The sequence below is a fragment of the Trachypithecus francoisi genome, unplaced genomic scaffold (assembly GCF_009764315.1).
Source record: "Trachypithecus francoisi isolate TF-2019V2 unplaced genomic scaffold, Tfra_2.0 Lachesis_group8, whole genome shotgun sequence".
Classification (NCBI taxonomy): domain Eukaryota; kingdom Metazoa; phylum Chordata; class Mammalia; order Primates; family Cercopithecidae; genus Trachypithecus; species Trachypithecus francoisi.
The window spans coordinates 72,583,532-72,610,044 of NW_022681473.1; the positions used below are offsets into that span (position 1 = coordinate 72,583,532).

General features: G+C 39.5%; 1 protein-coding gene across 3 annotated transcripts in view; it reads right to left on the reverse strand.

The window, feature by feature from the left end:
- Positions 1-13,352: 13,352 nt before the first annotated feature.
- The window catches only part of PRCP (prolylcarboxypeptidase), an 83,172-nt gene continuing 70,011 nt past the window's right edge, over positions 13,353-26,513 (reverse strand). For all 3 annotated transcript variants that reach the window (XM_033206785.1, XM_033206784.1, XM_033206782.1), the window contains exons 8-9: positions 26,244-26,431; positions 13,353-14,108 (exon numbers count right to left, since the gene is read on the reverse strand). In XM_033206785.1, coding sequence (XP_033062676.1) covers positions 13,892-14,108; positions 26,244-26,431 — 405 coding nt within the window. In that variant the 3' untranslated portion in view covers positions 13,353-13,891. The remainder of the gene's footprint in view (positions 14,109-26,243; positions 26,432-26,513) is intronic.

Consider the following 26,513-nt stretch of genomic DNA (forward strand, 5'->3'; position numbering starts at 1 on the left):
ATTCCAAGCCTTTGCTATTGTGAATAGTGCCGCAATGAACATACGTGTGCATGTGTCTTTATAGCAGGATGATTTATACTCCTTTGGGTATATACCCAGTAATGGGATGGCTGGGTCATATGGTACTTCTAGTTCTAGATCCTTGAGGAATCGCCACACTGTTTTCCACAATGGTTGAACTAGTTTACAGTACCACCAACAGTGTAAAAGTGTTCTTATTTCTCCACAACCTCTCCAGCACCTGTTGTTTCCTGACTTTTTAATGATTGCCATTCTAATTGGTGTGAGATGGTATCTCATTGTGGTTTTGATTTGCATTTCTCTGATGGCAAGTGATGATGAGCATTTTTTCATGTGTCTGTTGGCTGTATGAATGTCTTCTTTTGAGAAATGTCTGTTCATATCCCTTGCCCACTTTTTGATGGGGTTGTTTGTTTTTTTCTTGTAAATTTGTTTGAGTTCTTTGCAGGTTCTGGATATTAGCCCTTTGTCAGATGAGTAGATTGCAAAAATTTTCTCCCATTCTGTAGGTTGCCTGTTCACTCTGATGGTAGTTTCTTTTGCTGTGCAGAAGCTCTTTAGTTTAATTAGGTCCCATTTGTCAATTTTGGCTTTTGTTGCCATTGCTTTTGGTGTTTTAGACATGAAGTCCTTGCGCATTCCTATGTCCTCAATGGTATTACCTAGGTTTTCTTCTAGGGTTTTTATGGTATTAGGTCTAACATTTAAGTCTCTAATCCATCTTGAATTAATTTTTGTATAAGGAGTAAGAAAAGGATTCAGTTTCAGCTTTCTACTTATGGCTAGCCAATTTTCCCAGCACCATTTATTAAATAGGGAATCCTTTCCCCATTTCTTGTTTTTCTCAGGTTTGTCAAAGATCAGATGGCTGTAGATGTGTGGTATTATTTCTGAGGACTCTGTTCTGTTCCATTGGTCTATATCTCTGTTTTGGTACCAGTACCATGCCTTTTTGGTTACTGTAGCCTTGAAGTATAGTTTGAAGTCAGGTAGTGTGATGCCTCCAGCGTTGTTCTTTTGACTTAGGATTGTCTTGGCAATGCGGGGTCTTCTTTGGTTCCATATGAACTTTAAAGCAGTTTTTTCCAATTCTGTGAAGAAACTCATTGGTAGCTTGATGGGGATGGTATTGAATCTATAAATTACCTTGGGTAGTATGGCCATTTTCACGATATTGATTCTTCCTATCCATGAGCATGGTATGTTCCTCCATTTGTTTGTGTCCTCTTTTATTTCACTGAGCAGTGGTTTGTAGTTCTCCTTGAAGAGGTCCTTTACATCCCTTGTAAGTTGGTTTCCTAGGTATTTTACTCTCTTTGAAGCTATTGTGAATGGAAGTTCATTCATGATTTGGCTCTCTGTTTGTCTGTTACTGGTGTATAAGAATACTTGTGATTTTTGCACATTAATTTTGTATCCTGAGACTTTGCTGAAGTTGCTTATCAGCTTAAGGAGAGTTTGGGCTGAGATGATGGGTTTTCTAAATATACAATCATGTCATCTGCAAACAGGGACAATTTGACTTCTTCTTTTCCTAACTGAATACCCTTTATTTCTTTCTCTTGCCTGATTGCCCTAGCCAGAACGTCCAACACTATGTTGAATAGGAGTGGTGAGAGAGGGCATCCCTGTCTTGTGCCAGATTTCAAAGGGAATGCTTCCAGTTTTTGCCCATTCAGTATGATATTGGCTGTGGGTTTGTCATAAATAGCTCTTATTATTTTGAGATACATTCCATCAATACCGAACTTATTGAGAGTTTTTAGCATGAAGGGCTGTTGAATTTTGTCAAAGGCCTTTTCTGCATCTATTGAGATAATCATTTGGTTTTTGTCTTTGGTTCTGTTTATATGCTGGATTACGTTTATTGATTTGCGTATGTTGAACCAGCCTTGCATCCCAGGGATGAAGCCCACTTGATCATGGTGGATAAGCTTTTTGATGTGCTGCTGGATTCGGTTTGCCAGTATTTTATTGAGGATTTTTGCATTGATGTTCATCAGGGATATTGGTCGAAAATTCCCTTTTTTTGTTGTGTCTCTGCCAGGCTTTGGTATCAGGATGATGTTGGCCTCATAAAATGAGTTAGGGAGATTCCCTCTTTTTCTAATGATTGGAATAGTTTCAGAAGGAATGGTACCAGCTCCTCCTTGTACCTCTGGTAGAATTCAGCTGTGAATCCATCTGGTCCTGGACTTTTTTTGGTTGGTAGGCTATTAATTATTGCCTCAATTTCAGAGCCTACTATTGGTCTATTCAGGGATTCAACTTCTTCCTGGTTTAGTCTTGGGAGAGTGTAAGTGTCCAGGAAATTATCCATTTCTTCTAGATTTTCTAGTTCATTTGCATAGAGGTGTTTATAGTATTCTCTGATGGTAGTTTGTATTTCTGTAGGGTCAGTGGTGATACCTCCTTTATCATTTTTTATTGCATCTATTTGATTCTTCTCTCTTTTCTTCTTTATTAATCTGCTCGCGGTCTATCAATTTTGTTGATCTTTTCAAAAAACCAACTCCTGGATTCATTGATTTTTTGGAGGGTTTTTTGTGTCTCTATCTCCTTCAGTTCTGCTCTGATCTTAGTTATTTCTTGCCTTCTGCTAGCTTTTGAATGTGTTTGCTCTTGCTTCTCTAATTCTTTTAATTGTGGTGTTAGAGTGTCAATTTTAGATCTTTCCAGCTTTCTCTTGTGGGCATTTAGTGCTATAAATTTCCCTCTACACACTGCTTTAAATGTGTCCCAGAGATTCTGGTATGTTGTATCTTTGTTCTCATTTGTTTTATAGAACATCTTTATTTCTGCCTTCATTTCATTATGTACCCAGTAGTCATTCAGGAGCAGGTTTTTCAGTTTCCATGTAGTTGAGCGGTTTTGATTGAGTTTCTTAGTCCTGAGTTCTAGTTTGATTGCACTGTGGTCTGAGAGACAGTTTGTTATAATTTCTGTTCTTGTACATTTGCTGAGGAGTGATTTACTTCCAATTATGTGGTCACTTTTGGAATAAGTGTGATGTGGTGCCGAGAAGAATGTATATTCTGTTGATTTGTGGTGGAGAGTTCTGTAGATGTCTATTAGGTCTGCTTGGTGCAGAGACGAGTTCAATTCCTGGATATCCTTGTTAACTTTCTGTCTCGTTAATCTGTCTAATGTTGACAGTGGGGTGTTGAAGTCTCCCATTGTTATTGTATGGGAGTCTAAGTCTCTTTGTAAGTCTCTAAGGACTTGCTTTATGAATCTGGGTTCTCCTGTATTGGGTGCATATATATGTAGGATCGTTAGCTCTTCCTGATGAATTGATCCCTTTACCATTATGTAATGGCCTTCTTTGTCTCTTTTGATCTTTGATGGTTTAAAGTCTGTTTTATCAGAGACTAGGATTGTAACCCCTGCTTTTTTTTGTTCTCCATTTGCTTGGTAGATCTTCCTCCATCCCTTTATTTTGAGCCTATGTGTGTCTCTGCATGTGAGATGGGTCTCCTGAATACAGCAAATGATGGGTCTTGACTCTTTATCCAGTTTGCCAGTCTGTGTCTTTTAATTGGACCATTTAGTCCATTTATATTTAAGGTTAATATTGTTATGTGTGAACTTGATCCTGTCATCATGATATTAACTGGTTGTTTTGCTCATTAGTTGATGCAGTTTCTTCCTAGCCTCGATGGTCTTTACATCTTGGCATGTTTTTGCAATGGCTGGTACCGGTTGTTCCTTTCCATGTTTAGGGCTTCCTTCAGGGTCTCTTGTAAGGCAGGCCTGGTGGTGACAAAATCTCTAAGCATTTGCTTATCTGTAAAGGATTTTATTTCTCCTTCACTGATGAAACTTAGTTTGGCTGGATATGAAATTCTGGGTTGAAAATTCTTTTCTTTAAGAATGTTGAATATCGGCCCCCACTCTCTTCTGGCTTGTAGAGTTTCTGCCGAGAGATCTGCTGTTAGTCTGATGGGCTTCCCTTTGTGGGTAACCCGACCTTTCTCTCTGGCTGCCTTTAACAGTTTTTCCTTCATTTCAACGTTGGTGAATATGACAATTATGTGTCTTGGAGTTGCTCTTCTCGAGGAGTATCTTTGTGGCATTCTCTGTATTTTCTGAATTTGAATGTTGGCCTGCCTTACTAGGTTGGGGGAGTTCTCCTGGATGATATCCTGAAGAGTGTTTTCCAGCTTGATTCCATTTTCCCCATCACTTTCAGGCACCTCAATCAGATGTAGATTTGGTCTTTTCACATAATCCCATACTTCTTGAGGGCTTTGTTCATTTCTTTTTCCTCTTTTTTCTTTAGACTTCTCTTCTCGCTTCATTTCATTCATTTGATCCTCAATCACCGATACTGTTTCTTCCAGTTGATCGAGTGGGTTACTGAAACTTGCGCATTTGTCACGTATTTCTCGTGTCATGGTTTTTATCTCTGTCAGTTCGTTTATGGCCTTCTCTGCATTGACTATTCTAGTTATCCATTCTTCCATTCTTTTTTCAAGATTTTTAGTTTCTTTGCACTGGGTATGTAATTTCTCCTTTAGCTCTGAGAAGTTTGATGGACTGAAGCCTTCTTCTCTCATCTCGTCAAAGTGATTCTCCGTCCGGCTTTGATCAGCTGCTGGCGATGAGCTGCGTTCCTTTGGAGGGGGAGATGCGCTCTTATTTTTTCAATTTCCAGCTTTTCTGCCCTGCTTTTTCCCCATCTTTGTGGTTTTATCTGCCTTTGGTCTTTGATGATGGTGACGTACTGATGGGATTTTGGTGTGGGTGTCCTTCCTGTTTGTTAGTTTTCCTTCTAACAGTCAGGACCCTCAGCTGTAGGTCTGTTGGAGATTGCTTGAGGTCCACTCCAGACCCTATTTGCCTGGGTGTCAGCAGCAGAGGCTGCAGAAGATAGAATATTGCTGAACAGCAAGTGTACCTGTCTAATTCTTGCTTTGGAAGCTTCGTCTCAAGGGTGTACCCCGCCGTGTGAGGTGTGAGGTGTCGGTCTGCCCCTAGTGGGGGATGTCTCCCAGTTAGGCTACTCAGGGATCAGGGACCCACTTGAGCAGTCAGTCTGTCCATTCTCAGATCTCAACCTCCATGTTGGGAGATCCACTGCTCTCTTCAAAGTTGTCAGACAGGGTCGTTTGCGTCTGCAGAGGTTTCTGCTGCTTTTTTGTTGCTGTTGTTGTTGTTGTTGTTTAGCTGTGCCCTCTCCCCAGAGGTGGAGTCTACAGAGACAGGCAGGCCTCCTTGAGCTGCTGTGGGCTCCACCCAGTTCGAGCTTCCCAGCGGCTTTGTTTACCTACTTAAGCCTCAGCAATGGTGGGCGCCCCTCCCCCAGCCTCACTGCTGCCTTGCAGTTAGATCTCAGACTGCTGTGCTAGCAATGAGGGAGGCTCCTCCACGGGCATGGGACCCTCCCTGTCAGGTGTGGGATATAATCTCCTGGTGTGCCATTTGTGAAGACCATTGGTAAAGCGCAGTATTGGGGTGGGAGTTACCCGATTTTCCAGGTGTTGTGTGTCTCAGTTCCCATGGCTGGAAAAGGGATTCTCTTTCCCCTTGCACTTCCCAGGTGAGGCAATGCCTCGCCCTGCTTCCGCTCTCGCTGGTCGGGCTGCAGCAGCTGGCCAGCACCGATTGTCTGGCACTCCCTAGTGAGATGAACTCCGTACCTCAGTTGAAAATGCAGAAGTCACCCGTCTTCTGTGTCGCTGGCACTGGGAGCTGGAGACTGGAGCTGTTCCTATTCGGCCATCTCGCTTCTATTATCCTATATCTCCTTAGCACACAGCTTCATTTAGAGTTTAGTATCTTGGAGTTATTGATGGATGGTTTTTATTAACCTTCCTTTGTACCTCTACATTTTAGGAGTTACAAAACACAGAAAACAGTTAACACCACTCCCCCAAATCAACAGAGGAAATTTAGTAACAGATGCCAACCTCTCTGTACTGGAAGAAGCTCCTGGTTGCTTGTCTTGACTCTGCCTCCCAAGGCTGAAGAGCCTAGTTCACCTCTAAGCCAAGTAGGATGAGAGTATATTTGGTGTCTGAGCTCATTTTCAAATCTACTTCATTTGTGTTACCACACATTATTCTTTCCCCTGTTCAACTATCTACTAAGACATTTAAACTGGCCAAGAAGCATTTATTCAGCAAAATTTTGGCTGCGAATGTTTCTCCAAATACTATAATCTATTTCTAAATTAAATCAGATTAGCAAAAATGTGTATACCTGTAATATAGTTCCTTTGTTCACTGTAAAATAATTGTTATACTCTGGTATTATGACTTTCATCTATACGGAAAGGTTGTACAAGTATGAAGACAATGAAATCTATAAATATATGAAGAGAGATTAGATCACTCACTCACACTTTTCCCATTTCTGAGGTCCTTCCAGTAAGTTCCTGCATGGGCTTCTGCAGATTAACTGGTCTGTTTTTATCTGCTGCATAGAGCAAACTGCTTTCATTTTTGTTTTCTGCTAGAAAGCTTAGAGCCAGATTTTCTTAGCCCTGATCTTCAGAAAATATATAGACTTCTATGGCAGTATTTCCCAACACGTGTTCAACAGAGTACTAGTTTCCCAAATGTGGCATTTAAAAAGGAGTTTCAGACCAAATAAATTTGAGAAATGTCACATTCTTGTTGATTCACAATGCATGAAATGTTACATGAAAAAGAGATCAAATAAGTTTTGGAAAAAAACCTTAGTTTTGGAAAGTTTTTTATTGATTCACAATGTTTACAGCGTATTAAAGGTTTGAGAGATTTGGTAATAAAGATAATCTGTTTAAACTTGTTTCAATCATGTTCCATGTTCAAATACTTTTGCTAATGGTATCCCTTTTTTATGTAACACTTGCTAACATCTGGCCTTAATAGCATTCTGTGGAATCCAATTGCTAAATCCCACTTTATGGTTTCCACTCCTAGATCCATTTTACATCTCTAACCCTTTTAAATCTCTTATGTCCCACTTGTGCTGTGTTCAATGTGTGTGTATATATATATTTTATATATATATATATATTTTAGATGGAGTCTCGCTCTGTCACCTAGGCTGGAGTACAGTGGTGCGATCTCGGCTCACTGCGACCTCCGCCTCCAAGGTTCAAGCGATTCTCCTGTCTCAGCCTCCCAAGTGGCTGGGACTACAGGCACATGCCACCATGCCTGATTAATTTTTTGTATTTTTAGTAGAGACGGGGCTTCACCATGTGAGGCAGAATGGTCTTGATCTCCTGACCTCACGATCCTCCCGCCTCAGCCTCCCAAAGTACTGGGATTACAGGTGTGAGCCACCGTGCCCAGCCTCAATGTATATCTTTAGATCACCTGAAATCCTTTCAGAACAAGGTGTGACAAAAATAAATGAATAATAAACATGTTGAGCTGTATGACCTTGTGTTGGGATTCACTCAGGATGGTGGCAGAAATATTAAAGGGAAATATTAGGGAAAGTTATAGGGAATAGTCACAAACCTTTTTGGAAGACCGAAAGGTTACATAGCTTCTAATAGTTGAACAGGCTGAAGGCAGCCGGTTCTTACCTTAGAGCATTAGGTCATAGGGTAAATACTACGGACAATAGAGGCTTCCCCAGTTAAGTCTGTTTACCCTACCTCCATTAACTAACCTTTCAGCCAGATGGCCCTCTCCAGGGGGAGGTCTACCAGGAATATTGCCCCCAATGGTATTTACTTTAAACCCCAGTACCTGAGCTTTAATCATTCGTAGAACTACTCTCTTAACCATGTTAATTATCCACAAGTGTGTGGACTCAAAGCTTCTGTTGTTAATTGTATACTAAATAAATGCCTGGAGTGCAAACTGCTCAGGCCGGCCGCAGTGACAAACCTCTCTTTGGTGTGTAGGCGGTCGGACACTCAGCAGGACTGGCAAAACAGAATATCTGTGTGTCAATGTACTTTTTATTCATCCGTTGTTTAGGCCAGGTCTGTGGGCAGACCCCTGCAGCTAATGCCCTCTTGTGAGAAGCAATACCTCAACCTTGGGCAAGTAACTTTCACATTTGAGTTTCTTGTTAAAGATGTTAGCCACATTAAACAAACACATAGAGCTAAATGATCCCAAGATTGCTTTCCAGGTCCGCTGCTGGAAGAAGATTCTATCTTTCCATTCCCATTATTAAAGGTAGCAAAGTTTATTGGCACCAATCCCCCCCCATCCTTTTTTTTTTTTTTTTTTTTTTTTGAGACAGGGTCTCTCTCTGTCACCCAGGCTGGAGTGCAGTGGCATGATCATGGCCCACAGCAGCCTTGACCTCCCAGACTCAAGTGATCCTTCTACTTCAGCCTCTTGGGTAGCTGGGACTACAGGCATGCACCACCATGCTCAACTAAATTTTTTAAAGAAATTTTTTGCAAGGCAATACACGATATTGCCCAGGCTGGTCTGGAACTCCTGGGCTCAAATGATCCTCCCGCCTCAGCCTTCCAAAGTGCTGGGGTTATAGGTGTAAGCTACCATGCCCAGCCCCAACCCGTTCTTTGACTCCTTGAATGGCTGTGTTCAATGTTCTGTTTCCACCTAACATCAAGGCAAAATTACATTCAACTGCCTTGACAGAGAGTTCCTGCTTGATAGGGTGGAAGAGGGAGCCGGGCACATGCACTTCAACTGAGGGTAAATCAGAAAGTCCAAGTTCCAGAGGTACTGAGTACTGAACATCCCCTTTCCAAAATCCAGGGAAGCCAAGGGCACGAGGTCACATGGGCACATCAGAGCTCTGAAAGGTACATGGCTATACAAAGAGATCAACAGAAATCTTGACCTTTCTGCCCTAAAATGTATTCATTAAATATAAATGTATGGAGGGCCTACTGAGTCCTGGCTGCCAGGACCTGTGCTAGATGCTGATTATTAGAAGGAATAAGACATATTCCTTGTCTTCAGAGAGCTTGGCTTTCCTAAAAACAGGGTGAGAACACTAAGCAAAATATTATAACTTAGGATATGTATACCAAATTAGAGGTGGTCAGGTACTGTTTACAGTGCTAGAAAAGAAGACAGACAATCCCCACCTTGGTGGAGTTTACATTCTGGCTCACACACTAAGTGTAAACCTGGTTCTGTGAGGGCACAGACAAGGAATTACCTCCTTTAGGAAAGCTGGGAAAGACTTCAGAGGGAAGGTAATCAAATTGTTCTGGGCTTTAAATAATGCACAGCAGTTTACCAGTAAAAAACATATTGGAGGTTGGTGCTGAGAAAGGAATTTTAAACAGAAGAGCAGTATTTCAGAACGATGAGAAGTTTGATATAGCCAACGTGCAGGGTTATTAGGAAAGTGAAGGGTGGCAGTAAAAATGGGAAATGAGTCCAGAGAATTAGTTTAAGGAAAGGCTGTAGTGGGGCTCAAGTGGTGTCTTGGATCAGTGGAGTCATATGTAGAGGAATTAGGATGTTTGAGTATTTCTTTAAAAAGTATCAGGGTAAGGACACTACACTATGAGCTCCTGAAGTATGTTTCTCAAACACCAGCTCCTTGAGCCCATACTTTGATTGCCATCTACTCACCATGACTCTCCAGCACAGACTGAGTCAAATTCCATTGACTTACTAAATCTTTCTCCAATTTTTCCACTTCTCCTCGTCTCCGTCTCTACCACTCTAGTCAAACCTACCTTCTTCTCTTAACTTGACAACTGTGACTGGGGTCTCCTACCTTACTTGCTTGTACCCTACAATGCATACTCTACTCTATAGCCAGAGTAGTCCTTTTAAATGAAAATCTGTTCATGTCACTCCCCTGATTAAAGCCCATCTAAGGTTTTTCATCCGTATAATTCTACTTGAATGAGCATTCCCCCTGCCCATGTCTTCATATTCATCTTACGTTACATTCTCTGTGGTTGTTTGCCTTCCCATTACAGTGGCTTTCTTCAAGTTCCTTCAATATGCTACACTCAGGGCTTTTGCACATGTCATTTTCTGCACTCCTCTTTCTAGTATAGCTCCCATTCATCATTTAGATCACAGCTAAAATGTAGCATATCAAAAAGACACTGCTATTCCCCCAGACTACCTCACATTGTCTAAATGCTAAACATTTCACATTTATGTTATGACGAGTTGAGACCATTAGATTAGAACATTTAGCAATTAATCTCTATTTCCCTATTAAATTGCAATTAATGTCCTAATAGCCTCAACTCTTCGTAACATTTATAGTTGTACCAATTCACTGTATAATTGACATTTCGTGTCTTTCTCCCACCAGAACATAAACCTTATTAAATTAGGTGCTGTGTCTTTTTCGCCATTGCATTTTTCAGGTTTTAGACCAACGTCTTATGCCTAGGAGATGCTCTGTTAAGAACAGAAAAAGTTGGCCAGGCACAGTGGCTCACGCCTATAATCCCAACACTTTGGGAGGCCGAGGCGGGTGGATCATGGGGTCAGGAGATGAAGACCATCCTTGCTAACATGGTGAAACCACATCTGTACTAAAAAAAAACAAAAAACAAAAAAAATTTTGCCGGGAGTGGTGGCGGGCGCCTGTAGTCCCAGCTACTCTGGGGGCTGAGGCAGGAGAATGGTGTGAACCCTGGAGGCGGAGCTTGCAGTGAGCAGAGATCGCACCACTGCACTCCAGCCTGGGCGACAGAGCAAGACTCCGTCTCCAAAAAAAAAGAAAAGAAAGAGTTGTATTCTCATCACCATTTCGGAGAGTCACATACTATTTATAGATAAACAAAGAAACTATTTAACTTCATTTGTCCCATTATTTTCCACACTTGTTCAACTATGGGTATAGGTCTTTCTGCTACACAAGTTACTGGCATTTTGTTGGATACCTGTGCTGCGAGAAACACTGTGTGATAGATGTCGTGTGGTTGAGTTGCCTGAACTGCTTCCCCAGTCCTAAGAAGTATACCTTTGTAACTGTGTTTTCATGGCCCTGTCCTTCCCTAACCACCTGAGAGTTGTGCATTTGTGAGGCATTGCTCCCTCAGGGGGTTGAGGACACCATTCTAAGAAGTCCTTATGGGCCTTGTGTGAGTACAGAAAAGGAAGCTGGTCTGTAGGGGAGAATAAAGCAGTCATGGGAAGAGATGCACTAGGCAGGGCTCCCACACTCAAATGAGTCAGGCAGGATGACAGAAGTAAGATGAACTGAATTCAAATTCAAATTCTGGATTCTTTCAACTAGGGGCTCTCAAAGTGTGATGCTCCAGCATCACCTGGGAACTTGTTAGAAATGCAACTTCCCAAGATCCATCCCAAGATATTTTAGAAACTCTGGGACAGGGCTCAGGAATCAGCATTTTTACAAGCCCTTTTGGGTAATTCTGATGCACCCTTTAGACTGCCTACCAAACTGTAGACATCTGACGAACAAATCCAAACCAGCCTGACAACAGGTCGCCTCTGTTGAAAGTGAAACAGAACACAGCAGTACTGATTTTTAACGACTTTCCAGACCCTAGTTCTAGTTCCCCGTGATTCCTAGTAACCCAAGTCCTGGAGCTGATCTTGCAGTTTCAAAAAATTTCTTTTCCTTAAGCCGGTTTTGTGGGCTTTTGTTGCTTGAATCCAAACAAAAAGAAAACTGTACCAGTAAAATAAAGCAAACAAACAAAATCTGCCAAAAAGGAGCCCCAGTTCTGCCGCAATTTTGCCAAAAAGGAGTTGTGAGGCCTTAGACAAGTTCCTTCTCTCTAGGCCACAATTCTATCCCTTACAAAATGATGCAGTTGAACTGGATATCTCAGGGGCCTTTGCCCTCTACTATGCTGGCTTAGACACTGGCTCCTCTGGATAACCTCTTGGCGCTACACATTCCCTAAGAAGGTTTTCCTAAATTTCTTTAGGAGAAATTCTTTCTAAGCTCTTGGGAGATGAAAAAAATAAAAATAGAAAGCACTCAAGTCTCCATGTCTCTCTTTTCCTGTCAGTAAAAAGTGCAGTTTTATTAGAGGGATGCTTTAAATAATAAGGCTTATCTGACACTCCAATTCTTTTTCATTTCAAAATTAAACTTTAGCATATTATAATTGTACTCACTTCAATTAAGGCTGTTATCTATATCCCTAAAATGCATACAGTAATAGGATACAATTATGCTTGCCAAAAAATTCTATTTTTTGCAGTTTGTTTCTTCAGAATAATGTAATTCATCCAAACAATCAATATTAAATAAAATGGCAAAGTATTTTAAAGATTCTACACAAGGAAAAAAACCCCAAAATTGTAAAATAAATTGTAAGAATATCCTCTATTAAGCCCATAAACCCTACATTATATAATTTCTTAGTTGACAAAGAATAAAAACCAGTATTGTTCTGGCCCTTAAATTCCCACCCAAAGAGATTGTTCTCTGATGCTGAAACAAAAATAGTAACCAAATGCTTTGATAGACAACTCATTACAATGAGAACTAAAGCCTTCCAAAATAAGACAAAGATTTTCCTGTATCTCCCAGATGCCAGGGAAAGTAAAGGAAATATTTCAGCCTTCCATCCCAAGAATGAACTCTATATCTGCACTTAAAAAAAAAAAAAAATAAGTGCCTTAAAAATGATCAAGCTCAAGGTACAGTTTTTTAAAAGCAGAAAATGTTCCCAAGGCAGTGTGAAGGAAAAAAAAATTATTGAGAGAAAATGAAAAGAAACAAGGAGGAAGAAATCTTTCAACAGAGTAGAAACTGTTAGTCTCTTTCTCTCTCTCTGTCTCTCTGTGTCCCTGAAAGGTTTTGATCCAACCCTATTTGTTATCCTAGAAAAGCCCTTCTGAAGAAAGGTCTCAGTGTAAGAACTGCTTGAAAGAAGCCAACCCCTTGGAAATAGGAATGGCTTGGCCATTTATTAATGTCAAATATGCTGCCTGCATGAATTAGTCAGCTTGTCTTTTGGAAGTCATACAGAAAAGTTCTCGTGCACCTGCCTGTTAGTGTCTAACACTTCTGGTTTTAATGACAGCAGTAACAACTATCAGAAAATAAAATTTTAAAAATTTAAAAGCTGAGTATTACTATATTCTACTTTGGGAATAGCTGATTCATCAATTTTTAAAGGCTTCTTACTGAAATATAATTAGTGACTACAGCATAAAGCTTGCTCAGATTTAAAAAGACAAAACAGAGTCATTTTCCTAAACTGGCAGAATTCAACCAAATTACCACAAAACTGACCTTAGAAACAAAGAGAAATGGAGCAGAAAAAGGCCAGATTTCTTACTGGCAGTACCACAGTGGCCAACATCCCAGAACTAAGAAAAGCTGCCAAGTGGAAGAGAAAAAATTAAAGGACTTTCCAAAACCAGCTAAGCCCAGTGCACACAGCATTCCCAACCGCCGGAGCCGGAGTGAGCTTCAGAAGCAACACACAGGTATAAGGTCCAGCTGTATTCTTTATTTATAGCACAGTTCAAAGTCATTAAATCCAGTACAAAAGAAATGGCTCTCACTTCCTGGATTGGCACCAGACATCCCACCAGCTGCAATTACATCATTTTTTATCTATCTTCTGCTTTTACTTTGTGTAGGGTAGGGATGGGGACTTACAAATGGGCTAAAGAGACTTCAACCTCAAAGCCAAAGAGAAATCTCTGCTTGCAGAGATACAAAGAAAGTAACTCTCCCTCTTATGAAAAGCAATCAGGAACTCTGCTCCAGTTATGAAGGCCACTGATGGTGTGGGAGAGTTATCAAGAAGATTCTTCCTAGATGTGGTGCAAAGACAGTTAGAACCCAGGAAATCACATTCATGGGACAGTTGCTTTTACCGTCATCACCCTCTATTCTATCTCAACCTTGGCCCCATCAAATCTAATGATAAACAAGAGAAGGTAATTACATGTAGAAAACCAAAGTGAATGGGAATGTGGTGGTGAGAATATAAAAGAAGAAACTGAAAACAATCAAAAGTTTCTCAGTGCTGCTTTCCTGCACGGTCATAGAAATCTCTGATCCAATTCTTCATATGTCTGACTTCCAAGGCGCGGGCTAACAGCACAGACGTGGGATCTAAGGCATTCTTGGCGCGCAGATCTAAGTGGTGGGCCCCCTCTGAGATGGTGACCGCAACCAGAGTGTCTGTAATATCCTTAGTTACTCCACCTCCTGACCAGGGGTCTAGTTCACCATTGCTGCAAGTGAAAAACAGAAGAAAAAATAAAGGTGTTAGTTTTTCATATCAACACAAAGATAAGCTAGGAGAAACCTATTATATGTTTAACACCTAAAATTATAAACTTGTAACCTGGGGGTTTGATCTGAGGTCCTAATTTATCATATGGAGAGATGATTCGTACTGGAGTTTTGCAATATTCCTGTAACCAGGTGCAAAAAAAAAAAAAGAAAAAGGAAACAGAGATGATTGAAGGAGGTGTTCCCATAAATCAACCTAGATTATACTGGGATATGAAATTTAGAAATCTTAATTTCAATCCTGATTTCATCATTCAAAAGTTATATAATGCAAGTTACCTGACTCAGTTTCCTCATCTGTAAAATGGAGATAACAGGCCGGGCACAGTGGCTCATGCCTGTAATCTTTGCTCTTTGGGAAGCCAAGATGGTGAATCACTTGAGCCCAGCTAGCCTGGGAAACATGGTGAAACCTCATTTTCTTAAGGAAGGGAGGAATGGAGAAAGGGAGGAAAGAAGAAAGGGAGGGAGGGAGGAAAGGAGGAGTCTGCATTTTTTTATCCAATACAGTACAGTACTTTGGGAAACAGGATAGCAGATCTGAAAAATGTCACCGGGATCTGGAATCTGAAAATTTGGGCATTACACAAAAATCTTCATTTTACATCAGCTTTAAAGTTAAGGAAATGATACTAGGTTATTAGTCTCAACTGGTTCACACAACACAATTCAGAATAATGTAAAGATAATCAGTCACTAAAACTGAGTATTTAGTTTAACTGAGTAAAAAATCCAATACAACCACAGAGAGCATCCCTAATAATATTTCGGAATAGTTTTGTTGAGATATAATTCATCTACCACAGAATTTGTCCATTTAAAATACACAATTCAATGGTTTTTAGTATACTCAGAGTTGTGCAACCAGCACCACAATCCATTTTAGAACATTTTCATCACCCCAAATAAAAACCGATACTCATTAGCAGTCATTCCCCACCTTCCTGCCTTGCTCTCAGCCCCAGGAAACCATGAGTCTATTTTCTGAATCTATAGATTTGCCTATTCTGGACATTTCATACAAATGGAATTAAATAGTAGGTGGTCTTTTGGAACAGGTCTCTTTCACTCGGCATCATGTTTTCAAGTTTCACCCATGTTGCAGCATGAATGAGTACATGTTCCTTTTTATTGCCAAATAATATTTCATTGTATGGATACATCATATTTTATTTATCTCTTCATCATTTGATGCACATTTGTATTGTTTCCACTTTTTGGTTCATGAGTATTGCTCCTTTGAACATTCACATACAAGTTTTTGTGTGGATGTATGATTTCACTTCTCTTAGGCATATACTTAGGAATTTTAGGAATTTCTAGGACATACGGTAACAGCCTATTGATTAGCTGCCAGACTACTTTCCAAACGGGCTACACCATTTTATATTCCCAGTAGCAACATTTGAGGGTTCCACTTTCTCTACATCTTCAACACTTATTATTATCTGTCTATTTTAGACACTCTAGGCTAGTAAGTATTAAACGTTATTTCACTATGGTTTTAATTTGCATTTCCCAAGAGACTGATGGTGTTTAAACATCTTATGTGCTGATTGGCCATTTTTATATCTTCTTTGGGAAAATGCCCAGTCATATCTTTGCTCATTTTTTAACTAGAGTTATATATCTTTTTATTTTTGACTGAGAGCTCATACTCTCTTAACTTGTGTGTTGCAGAGTAAGAAAAACATGAGCTTTGGGATCAGACACACTTTGGTTCCAGTCTCAGGTCTGCCTCTCATCTACCTAATCTCATGGAAACAGATTCCTTAGGGAAAAAACTGGCACTGAAATACCTGGATCTAAGTACTCAGCCCATTGCAAACATTAGATCACTTTCCCCTTGTATGGCACCTCTTGGCATATCTTTATCCACATACCACTTGAAATAACTTACAGAACATTTTTATGTGTGTTCTGATATTTGTTTAATGCAAACTCCGTTTTGCTGGTATTGTTTACAAAGCCTTACCTATTCTAGATACAAGTCCCTTATCAAATATATGACTTGCAAATATTTTCTCCCATTCTGTAGACTATCTTCTAACTTTCTTGATAGTATCATTTGCAGCACAAGTTTTTCATTTTCATGAAGTCGATTTATCTATTTTTTTTCATTGTTTGTGTTTTTGGTATGGTAACCAAGAAACTGCTGTGTAATCCACGGTCATGAAGATTTATTCCTATGTTTTCCTTTATGAGATTTATCATTTTAGCCCTTACATTTAAGCCTTTGATCTATTCTGAGTCGATTTGTTATGTTATGGTATGAAATAGGGAGCCAACCTCATTCTTCTGCATGAGGATCTCCAGTTTTCCCATCATCATTTGTTGAAAAAACTGTTTTTCTCAATGAATTGTCTTGCTACTTTTGTTGAAAATCAATAAGCCATACATGTAAGGTTTGACTTCTGGACACCTGATTCTCTTCCACTTGTCTATATGTCTATCCTTATGCCAGTATCACACTGTATTGACTGTAGCTTTGTAGTAAGTTGGAAATCAGGAAGTGTGAGTTCTTCAAGTTCGTTCTTCCTTTTCAAGATTGTTTTGGCTATTCTGGGTCCCATATATTCCTATATGAATTTCAGGATCAGCTTGTCAATTTCTAATTTTTTTTTTTTTAAAAAAAAGGCCAGCTGGAAATTTGATAGAGATCACATTGAATGTATGGATCAACTTGAGGAGTATAGTCACCTTAATAGTATTAATTCTTCTAATACATAAACATGAGAGGTCTTTCCATTTGAAGGAAGCAATTTTTAATTTATTTGTTTCCAATGTATACATCTTGCACTTCTTTTGTTAAATTTATTCCAAAGCATTTTATTCTTGATACTATTTAAATCAAATTTTTCCCTAGTATAACATATTATGCATAGATTGCATTCGTGTTTACAAAGCCTTTCACATTTGTTCATTGTAACAACCCTATGAAGTAGGTTTAATTACAATTATTTTATAAAAGAGAAAACTAATGCCCAGAGAATTTAAAAGGCTTGCCAAAATCATTTGACTTAGCAAATCTGAGATTCAAACACAGTTCCAAAAACCCTAGTCCAATGCTTAATTTTATACTACGCTGCAATTCAGTGGAACCATGACTGCTGTTGGAAGTCGACAGCTCACGCTCTCTTGTGTGCTGCAAAGTAAGAAGAGCATGAGCTTTGGGATCAGACATACTTTGCTTCTAGTCCCAGGTCTGCCTTTCATCTACCTAATCTCATGGAAACAGATTCCTCAGGAAAAAAACTGTCACTGAAATACCTGAATCTGAGTATTCCGCCCATGGCATGTATTAGATCACTTTCCCCTAGAATGGTACCTCTTGGCATATCTTTACCTACATACTACTTGAAATCACTTATAGGACATTTTTATGTGTGTCCTGATATTTGTTTAATGCAAACTCCATTTTGCTGGTATTGTTTACAAAGCCTGAAATAAAAAATCTTCAAGCTCACATTATCAAATACATGAAATTATTCCCATAATTTGCATAATCATCAAAAAGTTCTCAACTATAAGTACAACCTATATACAGATGACTACCAAATAATGTATCTAGCCAGGATTGTTCCCCTAAACTTCAGAACCAAAGTTCAATTGTGTACTTCACATTTTTACATGGAAGTCAAATTAGACACTTGGCAGTTCCTGATGCTCCCCAAATGCCAACCAGCTCCTCCTGCCATCTTCCCCAATCTCTGTCAATGGGAAGTCTATCCTTTTCATTGTTCAGGTCAAAAAGTTTGATGTCACTCTTTAATCTTTTTGGTTTCACTCTTTAATTTTCTCATTGTTTAACACACAATCTGTCAACAAATCCTGTCATCTATATCTTCAAATATATCCACAATCTGACCATTTTGCATTACCTCCACTGCACAACCCTAATCTAAGTCACCATTATCTCTAGCCCGAGTTACTACAATAGCCTTTTAACTGACCTTCCTGCCTCTACCTTTGTCTCCCTGCAATTTATTATCAATAGAGCTGCCAACCTGATCCTGTTAAAACCTGAACCAGATAATGTCATTCCTTTTCTCAAAAAGCTCCAAGTTTTCCCATCTCATTCACAATAAAAACCTAAGTCCTTACTAGAACCAACAAGTTTCTACATAATTCGGGCCCTCTGCTCCCTCCCTGATTTCACCTCCTATTACTCTCTCACTTACTAACCCCACTCCAGCCACACTGACCTTACTCCACCTGAAGAATAGGCTGGGGACACTTCTCTTTCAAGGCCTTTGCCTTCAGTTAATCCTCTTACTCCACCAACTTCATGGCTAGCTCCTTTACTTCCTCTATATCATTTTTTTAAAGTCACCCCTTGATGAAGTCTTCCCTGGTCACTCTAATAAAATATTTCAACTGTTTTCCTTCCCTATGACATTTTACAGTCCCCTTCCCCGGTTTACTTTTTTCTCCTTGTCACTTATGTCCTTCTAACATATTTATAAGTTCTATCTTGTTTCATTTCCTATCTCTCAAACTAGAACTCCATGAGAGCAGAGATTTTTGTCCATATTGTTTATTTCTACATCTCCAAGTTCCTAGAAGCAGACCTGGCTCACAATAGGAGGCCCAAAAAATTTACTGAATGAACTTAAAAAGTGTCTAGTTGGCTGTGGCCTCATACTGGATGCCCATCATAGACATCTATAAATACACATATGCAAGTTCATAAACATGCTGTAAATCACTTTGGTACTTTTTACATGGGAAAGAAAAGTTCATATAAACAATTAATACAAATATAAAGAGACTGACCTTCAGCTATGTGTTAATAGTGGAAAGAACAATGAATTCATTCACAGCAGATCTAAGTTGTACATTTTTACTAGCTGCATGACTTTGGGTAAGTTACTGACCCCTGTGAACCTCAATTCTCACGTGGATCATAGAAAATAAAATGTTTTTTAAGAAAGATAATACCCTTCTCAGATAGAACTATTGTGAGGCCCAAGTCAAATAATATATGTGAAAATAAATAAACTACTACACAAACGTGTGATGTCATTATAGTTATTACCATATTCTGTAAGCATAATAAGTATTACCACCACCAAGAGGCAAATAAATCATGAAAATGTAAATGTACAAATTATATGAGAAAAAAAATTAGGTACTTTAAGTATATGTGTGTTTGAAATACAATTTAAAATTGCCTGTCCTGGCCAGGCACGGTGGCTCACACCTGTAATCTCAGCACTTTGGGAGGCCAAGGTGGATGGATCACTTGAGGTCAGGAGTTCGAGATCAGCCTGCCCAACATGGTGAAACCCTGCCTCTACTAAAAATACAAAAATTAGCCAGGCGTGGTGGCGCATGCATGTAGTCCCAATTATTTGGGAGGCTGAGGCAGGAGAATGGCTTGAACCCGGGAGGTAGAGGCTGCAGTGAGCCGAGATCATGCCACTGCAATCCAGCCTGGATAACAGAGCAAGACTCTGTTTCAAAAAAATAAAATAAAATAAAAATTGTCCTCTGTTCAATTGCAACTTAACATCATTCTTGGAAAAAAACAAAAAAACAAAAACTACACTCTAGAAGCGTGCTTTTTTGGTTTTATTAAAAACAAAAAGAAAAACTCATGTAAAATAGAAGCCTCAGTTTTCAACTACCAGGTAAACTTTTAAAGTAAACTACGTAAGGAGTTGGATTCTCTTAAATTAATAAATCGCCTTAATCGTTATTCCAAATTGACAAGCCCAATGCAGATAGGAAACTCTCCATTATTTGCAAAACAAAAAAGCTATCCCAACAGCCACATAATAAGCAAACTGCATTTGATTTAAAAGGTCATCTGAAATAGCCTAGTGGCTTAGCAACAGTGTTTGGAGTTGCTGAGAGACCTAAGATGCACATGGACTTGAATTTCTTGGTCCTAGATGTGTGAAAACTAAACCAGTCATTGGGAAATCTACAAAAAAAAAAACAAAACAAAACAAAAAAAACTGGCATTCATGAGAGGATCTAGATGCCTGGGTAAAATTTCCCCAACAGGGAGCTTCACTTAGTCACTGGCAACAATTAATTTGCCTGAGAAATGATGTTAAACTAACCAGCTCCTCAGGGACTCCCTTTTGGATTTATACTAAAATAACTGAGAATGACTGTTGGTAAAATAATGTCTACAAGTTGGGAGAGAAAATAAATCTCCCCCCAAAAAACAATTGTGGAATAAAAAAAGAATTGCTGTAATGAGACTATTAACAGGTAAACAAATGTTTACTGAGTGCCTACTATATATCAGGCACCGACTGGGCACGGGACTCCACAGTGAACAAAACAGACAAAATCTCTGTTGCTTATTTCCACAATAATTTGTTCCTTGAAATAACCCTGTTAGGTACTCATTATTATTCCTAAGTAATATGAATTGGCAATTTGCCCAAGGTCATGCAGCTCATTTAGGGAAGAAGAAAAATGGCATCAAAGTCTACCTGACTTCAAAGCCTTAACTGAAAAATCTCCAATCCAACAATTAAAGATTAAACTTCCCAACCAGAAAAACAATCACACCTGGATTTGTGTGAGGCAGACTAAGGAGAGAAACCTGGAAATGAAGATGAAGATACTTTCCACAGGGCTCTTTGGACACTTTCTTTTTTCTTTCTTTCTTTTTTTTTTTAATTATACTTTAAGTTCTGGGATACATGTGCAGAATGTGCAAGTTTGTTACATAGGTATACACGTGCCACGGTGGTTTGCTGCACCCATCAACCTGTCATCTACATTAGGTATTTCTCCTAATGCTATCCCTCCCCAACCCCTGTCCCGCCGACAGATCCCAGTGAGTGATGTTTCCCTCCCTGCGTCCATGTGTTCTCATTGTTCAACTCACACTTATGAGTGAGAACATGCAATGTTTGATTTTCTGTTCCTGTGTTAGTTTGCTGAGAATGACGGTTTCCAGTTTCATCCATGGCCCTGCAAAGGACATGAACTCATCCTTTTTTATGGCTCATAGTATTCCATGGTGTATATGTGCCACATTTTCCTTATCCAGTCGATCATCGATGGGCATTTGGGTTGGTTCCAAGTCTTTGCTATTGTGAATAGTGCTGCAATAAACATACATGTGCATGTGTCTTTAGAGTAGAACGATTTATAATCCTTTGAGTATATACCCAGGAATGGGATTGCTGGGTTAAATGGTATTTCTGGCTCTAGATCCTTGAGGAATTGCCACATCGTCTTCCACAATGGTTGAACTAATTTACACTCCCACCAACAGTGTAAAATCGTTCCTATTTCTCCACACCCTCTCCAGTATCGGTTGTTTCCTGACTTTTTAATAATTGCCATTCTAACTGGCATGAGATGGTATCTCACTGTGGTTTTGAGTTGCATTTCTCTAATCATCGGTGATGATGAGCTTTTTTCATGTTTGTTGGTCACATAAATGTCTTCTTTTGAGAATTGTCTGTTCATATCCTTTGCCCATTTCCTGATGGGGTTGTTTTTTTCTTGCAAATTTGTTTAAGTTCCTTGTAGATTCTAGATATTAGCCCTTTGTCAGATGGACAGATTGCAAAAATCTTCTCCTATTCTGTAGGTTGCCTGTTCACTCTGATGATAATTTCTTTTGCTGTGCAGAAGTCTTTAGTTTAATTAGACCCCATTTGTCAATTTTGGCTTTTGTTGCCATTGTTTTTGGTGTTTTAGTCATGAAGTCTTTGCCCATGCCTATGCTTGGACACCTTCTTACTCAGCAACCAGAAACATTTTATAGCTAGTGGCCATGAAGTACACAGAACAGACACACCAGTGGCTGTTCCTTTACTTTGGGAGTGCTCTTTCTTCAGAAAAGTAGGAGAATTTTGAATTTTTTGATAACTTAAAAATTTTTGCATTGTATTTCTCATACCTAGCAAACTATAGAAAAAGATTTCTTTGTAAAAGTAGACTTGCCACTGCAAAAAGATAAACCAGCATCTTTACACAGTCTTGCCTTTAAACTTTCACATGCTTCTGAAGCCTTCCTGAGCTGTGTATTTCATTCATCATCCTTATCAACAACAGGCATATTTACTAGGCATTCATTATGTGCCAGTCACTGTAGCAAATGCTAAAGATACAGAGATGGTTAAGATGAAGTCCCTGCCAGTGATAAATTCACAATCTCATGGGGCAGATAGAAACACAAACAGATAACTACCACATGGAGTGATAAGCAGTACTTACAGGTGCTACTAGAAGTAAGGGGGAGGTAGAAACCTATCCTCCCTTATGGAATATTTCTTGGAGAAGGTATGAAACTTAAGGAAAAAGGAAAAAGAGGATGAGAAAGGACATTCAGGGATAAGTATACAGTTCCCTGTGGCTAGAACATAAAGGGCAAGGTGAAGAGTGTACTTTCATTTATTCATCAACAAATATTTTTTGAGCGTAGATATTTGCCAGATCTGGGCCAAGTACTTTGATGAGCTCTTTTGATGCACCACAACAACTTTATGGGGTGAGTGGTATTATTATTCTCACTTCACAAAGGATAAAACTGAGAATCAAAAAAGCTTACGACAGCTCACTCTACCTTTGAACAGCTCTTCCTGAAAGTCCTTTCTTACACTGAGCTAAAAGTTTCTTACATGGAGCTCTAATTCCTACCCACTGACTTTTCTCACAAAATATGCCCCCTTCTCTACAGCCAGGTGAGCTGTAGTCCCAGCTACTTGGGAAGCTGAGGCAAGAATAGCTTGAACCCAGGAGGCGGAGGTTGCAGGGAGCCAAAATTGTGCCATGGCACTCCAGCCTGCACAAAAAGAGCAAAACTCCATCTCAGAAGAAAAAGAAAAATAGCTAATGCATGCTGGATTTAATATCTAGGTGATAGGTTGATAGGTGCAGCAAACTACCATGGCACACGTTTACCTAGGTAACAAACCTGCACATCCTGCACATGTACCCCGCCCAGAACTTAAAATAAAAATAAAAATTAAAAATTAAAAGAGAAAATAGAATGAGTCTAATGAGTCAGAGACCTTTTTTTGCAAAGTGGGCAGTGCTACCAGCCTAAACTCAGAGTCAACGTACAGGCAAACAGCTCTCCTCATCCCTAAAAACTTTTGCCTACATACCAAAGGCCAAATTTGACTCTTATTTAAAAGAATTTGTAGAGTACAGTGGTCAGAGAGGTACTGGCAGGAGCAGCAATGCTACCAGGGGCCTGGGGCTGAGCTGTCCGAGTTCCCATGTGCTGAGCCCACTTGAGCCACAGCCATGTCTGGGGATGAGACAGTTTTTGATCCTACTATGAGCAAGAAGAAAAAGAAAAACTCCTTTATGTTAGATGAGGAAGGGGATACACAAACAGAGAAAAACCAGCCCAAGAAGAGGAACTGGAGCCAGCTGAAGACAAAGATGTAGAAGCCAATGAAGATGACAGTAGGAAAAAAGACGTTTCTGACATTCTAGATGACCTGAACTTCTTTATTCAGAAGAAAAAGAAGGGAAAAAAAAGATATTTGATATTGATAAAGCTGAAGAAGTTGTAAAGGATCTTAAGATTGAAAGTGATGTTCAAGAACCAGATGAACCAGAGGAGGACCTTGACATTATGCTTGGCAATAAAAAGAAGAATGTCAAGTTCCCAGATGAGGATGGAATCTAAAGACACAGCTCTAGCCGGGAGTTGTGTCTCATTTGTAATCCCAGCACTTTGGGAGGCCGAGTCACATGGCTCACGAGGTCAGGAGATCGAGACCATCCTGGCTAACATGGTTGAAACTCTGTCTGTACTAAACATACAAAAATTTACTTGGGAGTAATTTGGGAGGCTGAGGCAGGAGAATGGTGTGAACCTGGGAGGCGGAGATTGCAGTGAGCCAAGATGGCGCCACTGTACTCCAGCCTGAGTGACAGAGCAAGACTGTCTCAAAAAAAAAAAAAAGATACAGCTCTAGAAGATGAAGACAGCAAAAAGACGATGCTGTCTCATTCAGTAATCAGATAGGCCCTGCGAGGTAGGCTCAGAAAGAGACTGCACATATGAGGAGCTGCTGGATCACGTGTTCAACATCATAAGGGGAAAGAATCCAGATACGGTTGCTTGAAAGAAAAGGAAATTCACCATGAAACCTCCACAGGTCATCCAAGTAGGAACGAAGAAAACTCCTTTCGTCAACTTTATGGATATCTGTAAACTATTACATAATCAGCCCAAACATTTCCTTGCATTTTTTTCATTTATTTTGTTTTGTTTTTATGTTTCTTGGTGTTTTTTGTTTTGTTTTTGTTTTTTGAGACAATAACTGGCTCTATTGCCCAGGCTAGAGTGTAGTGGTGCAATCTCAGCTCACTATAACCTCCACCCCCTGGGCTCAAGCCATCCTCCCACCTCAGCCTCCCGAGTAGCTGAGACTGCAGGGACATGCCACCATGCCAACTAATTTTTATATATTTTCTAGAGATGGGGTTTCACCATGTTGCCCAGACTGGTCTCGAACTCCTGGGCTCAAGCAAGCCATTTGCCTTGGCCTCCCAAAGTGCTGGGATTACAGGAGTGAGTCACTGCACCCAGCCTCCTTGCATTTTTGTTGGCTGAATTGGGTACAAGTGGTTCTATAGATGGTAATAACCAACTTGAAATCAAAGGGAGATTCCAACAGAAACAGAAAATGTCTTGAGGAGATACATCAAGAAATATGTCATTTAAGTTATGGGGCTCCACCCTTATGAACAGAGTAGTGCCTCATAAAAGGCTCAAGGAAACTAGCCCTTGATACATCAAGGAATTGTTAAGGTGATGTCACACATGCTGATCACCAGACACAATCCCGCAGAAGGGTACCCGACTCTATTTCTTATAGTGCGAAAGTTGTCCTTCTCAATGTTCTGTTGCCAGTATCAACACCAGGCTGTCACGGGCAAATAAGCACAGCTGCATGCCAAAGCTAACCAATTTGCTAATCACTGATTTTGCAAAGTGTGTTGTAGAGATTTGGCTGGATAAGTATGCCATCAGAGTGGACCTACCATTGTATTAAAAATAAGATTAAAAAGCTGCCAAGTTCTTTGGTGAGTGGTTGGTTGGTCTGAAATCCTTGCAAGATGCCGATGCTCAAGCTGGTGATATACTCATTGCCTACTTTAACAACTGTCAGAGAAATGTGATATGGGGTAAGGAAGTACCTTTTAAAAATCATTCATAGACTTCTGTAAAATGCAAGATAAAGTTTTAACAGATTTTTTTTCAAAGAATAAAAATTAAAACAAATAAAAGAACTTGTAAAAGAATGACATTTACAATTTTAAAAATAGCTCTGGTTAACAGATATGTAGTGATATCTCCTATTTCTATATAGACTTGGGGAAATTCTTGAATAACTCGTTGCTATTTTAACAGCTGACAACCTAATGTTCAACTCAAAACATGGAAATTTTGAAGTCCCAGTCAGATACACATAGAGTCTGCTCAATTAACTCTAATGTGAACCAGTGGCAACTATGTGACTTCTTAAGGAGCAGTGTAATGTAGAAAAACAAACATGGGATTTGTAGTCAGGCCATGATAGAAAGCTGGCTTTATCACTTAGTAACTAAAACAAAGCTGGATGAGCTTTGGCAAGTGATTGAACACAGTGACTTTCAGTTTCCTTCACAGTAAAAAAGGGCCTAGAAGAACTACTTCACAGGGTTGTTGTGAGGATTTAACCAGGTAATTTATTTAAAGTGCCTCATTTAGTACTTGGAACAGAATGAAGTGGGCACTTCAAAAGTGTTGAATACTGAAATTTTTTATTATCATCAACAACAACATAACAATAATAAGACAAATTGAGAACAGCGGATGATGCTTTATTTTGTGCTGGAGAGTTTTTTTTTAATATTTTAAAAATTTTGTTGCTGTTGATTTTTAAGACTTTAATAAAGCACATTGGTAATAGAGCAAAAATTTCTATCTCTTCTCAGCATCCTTTTTTTCAAGGCATAGGAAAACATGACAGGAACCACTGTTGTATTCTATATTGTTCTATTGTCCAGCATTTTCCTGGTTCTATTTTTTCAGATATTCTACAAATGTTCCACCAACTGAAGTTTATCTTGGGACAGTAAAAACTCACCTGAAAACAATGTTTGTGTGTGAACTGATGTTTTTGCCTCCATACATAGTAGTGATCCAGGAGGGCCTTGGTCTCACACCCCACTGTTCAAAACACTCATCAGAAAGTTCCTTTAAGTTCCATGAGTGAGGTTCAAACATGTCATCGACACCATTAGTACAAAAGGGCATGACTACTTCTGTGCAGGCCTAAAAAGCAAACCAAGAAAGAATCCAATTAGAAAAATGAGGCAAAAAGAGGTTAAATAAATAATACAAAGTCATAATGCTG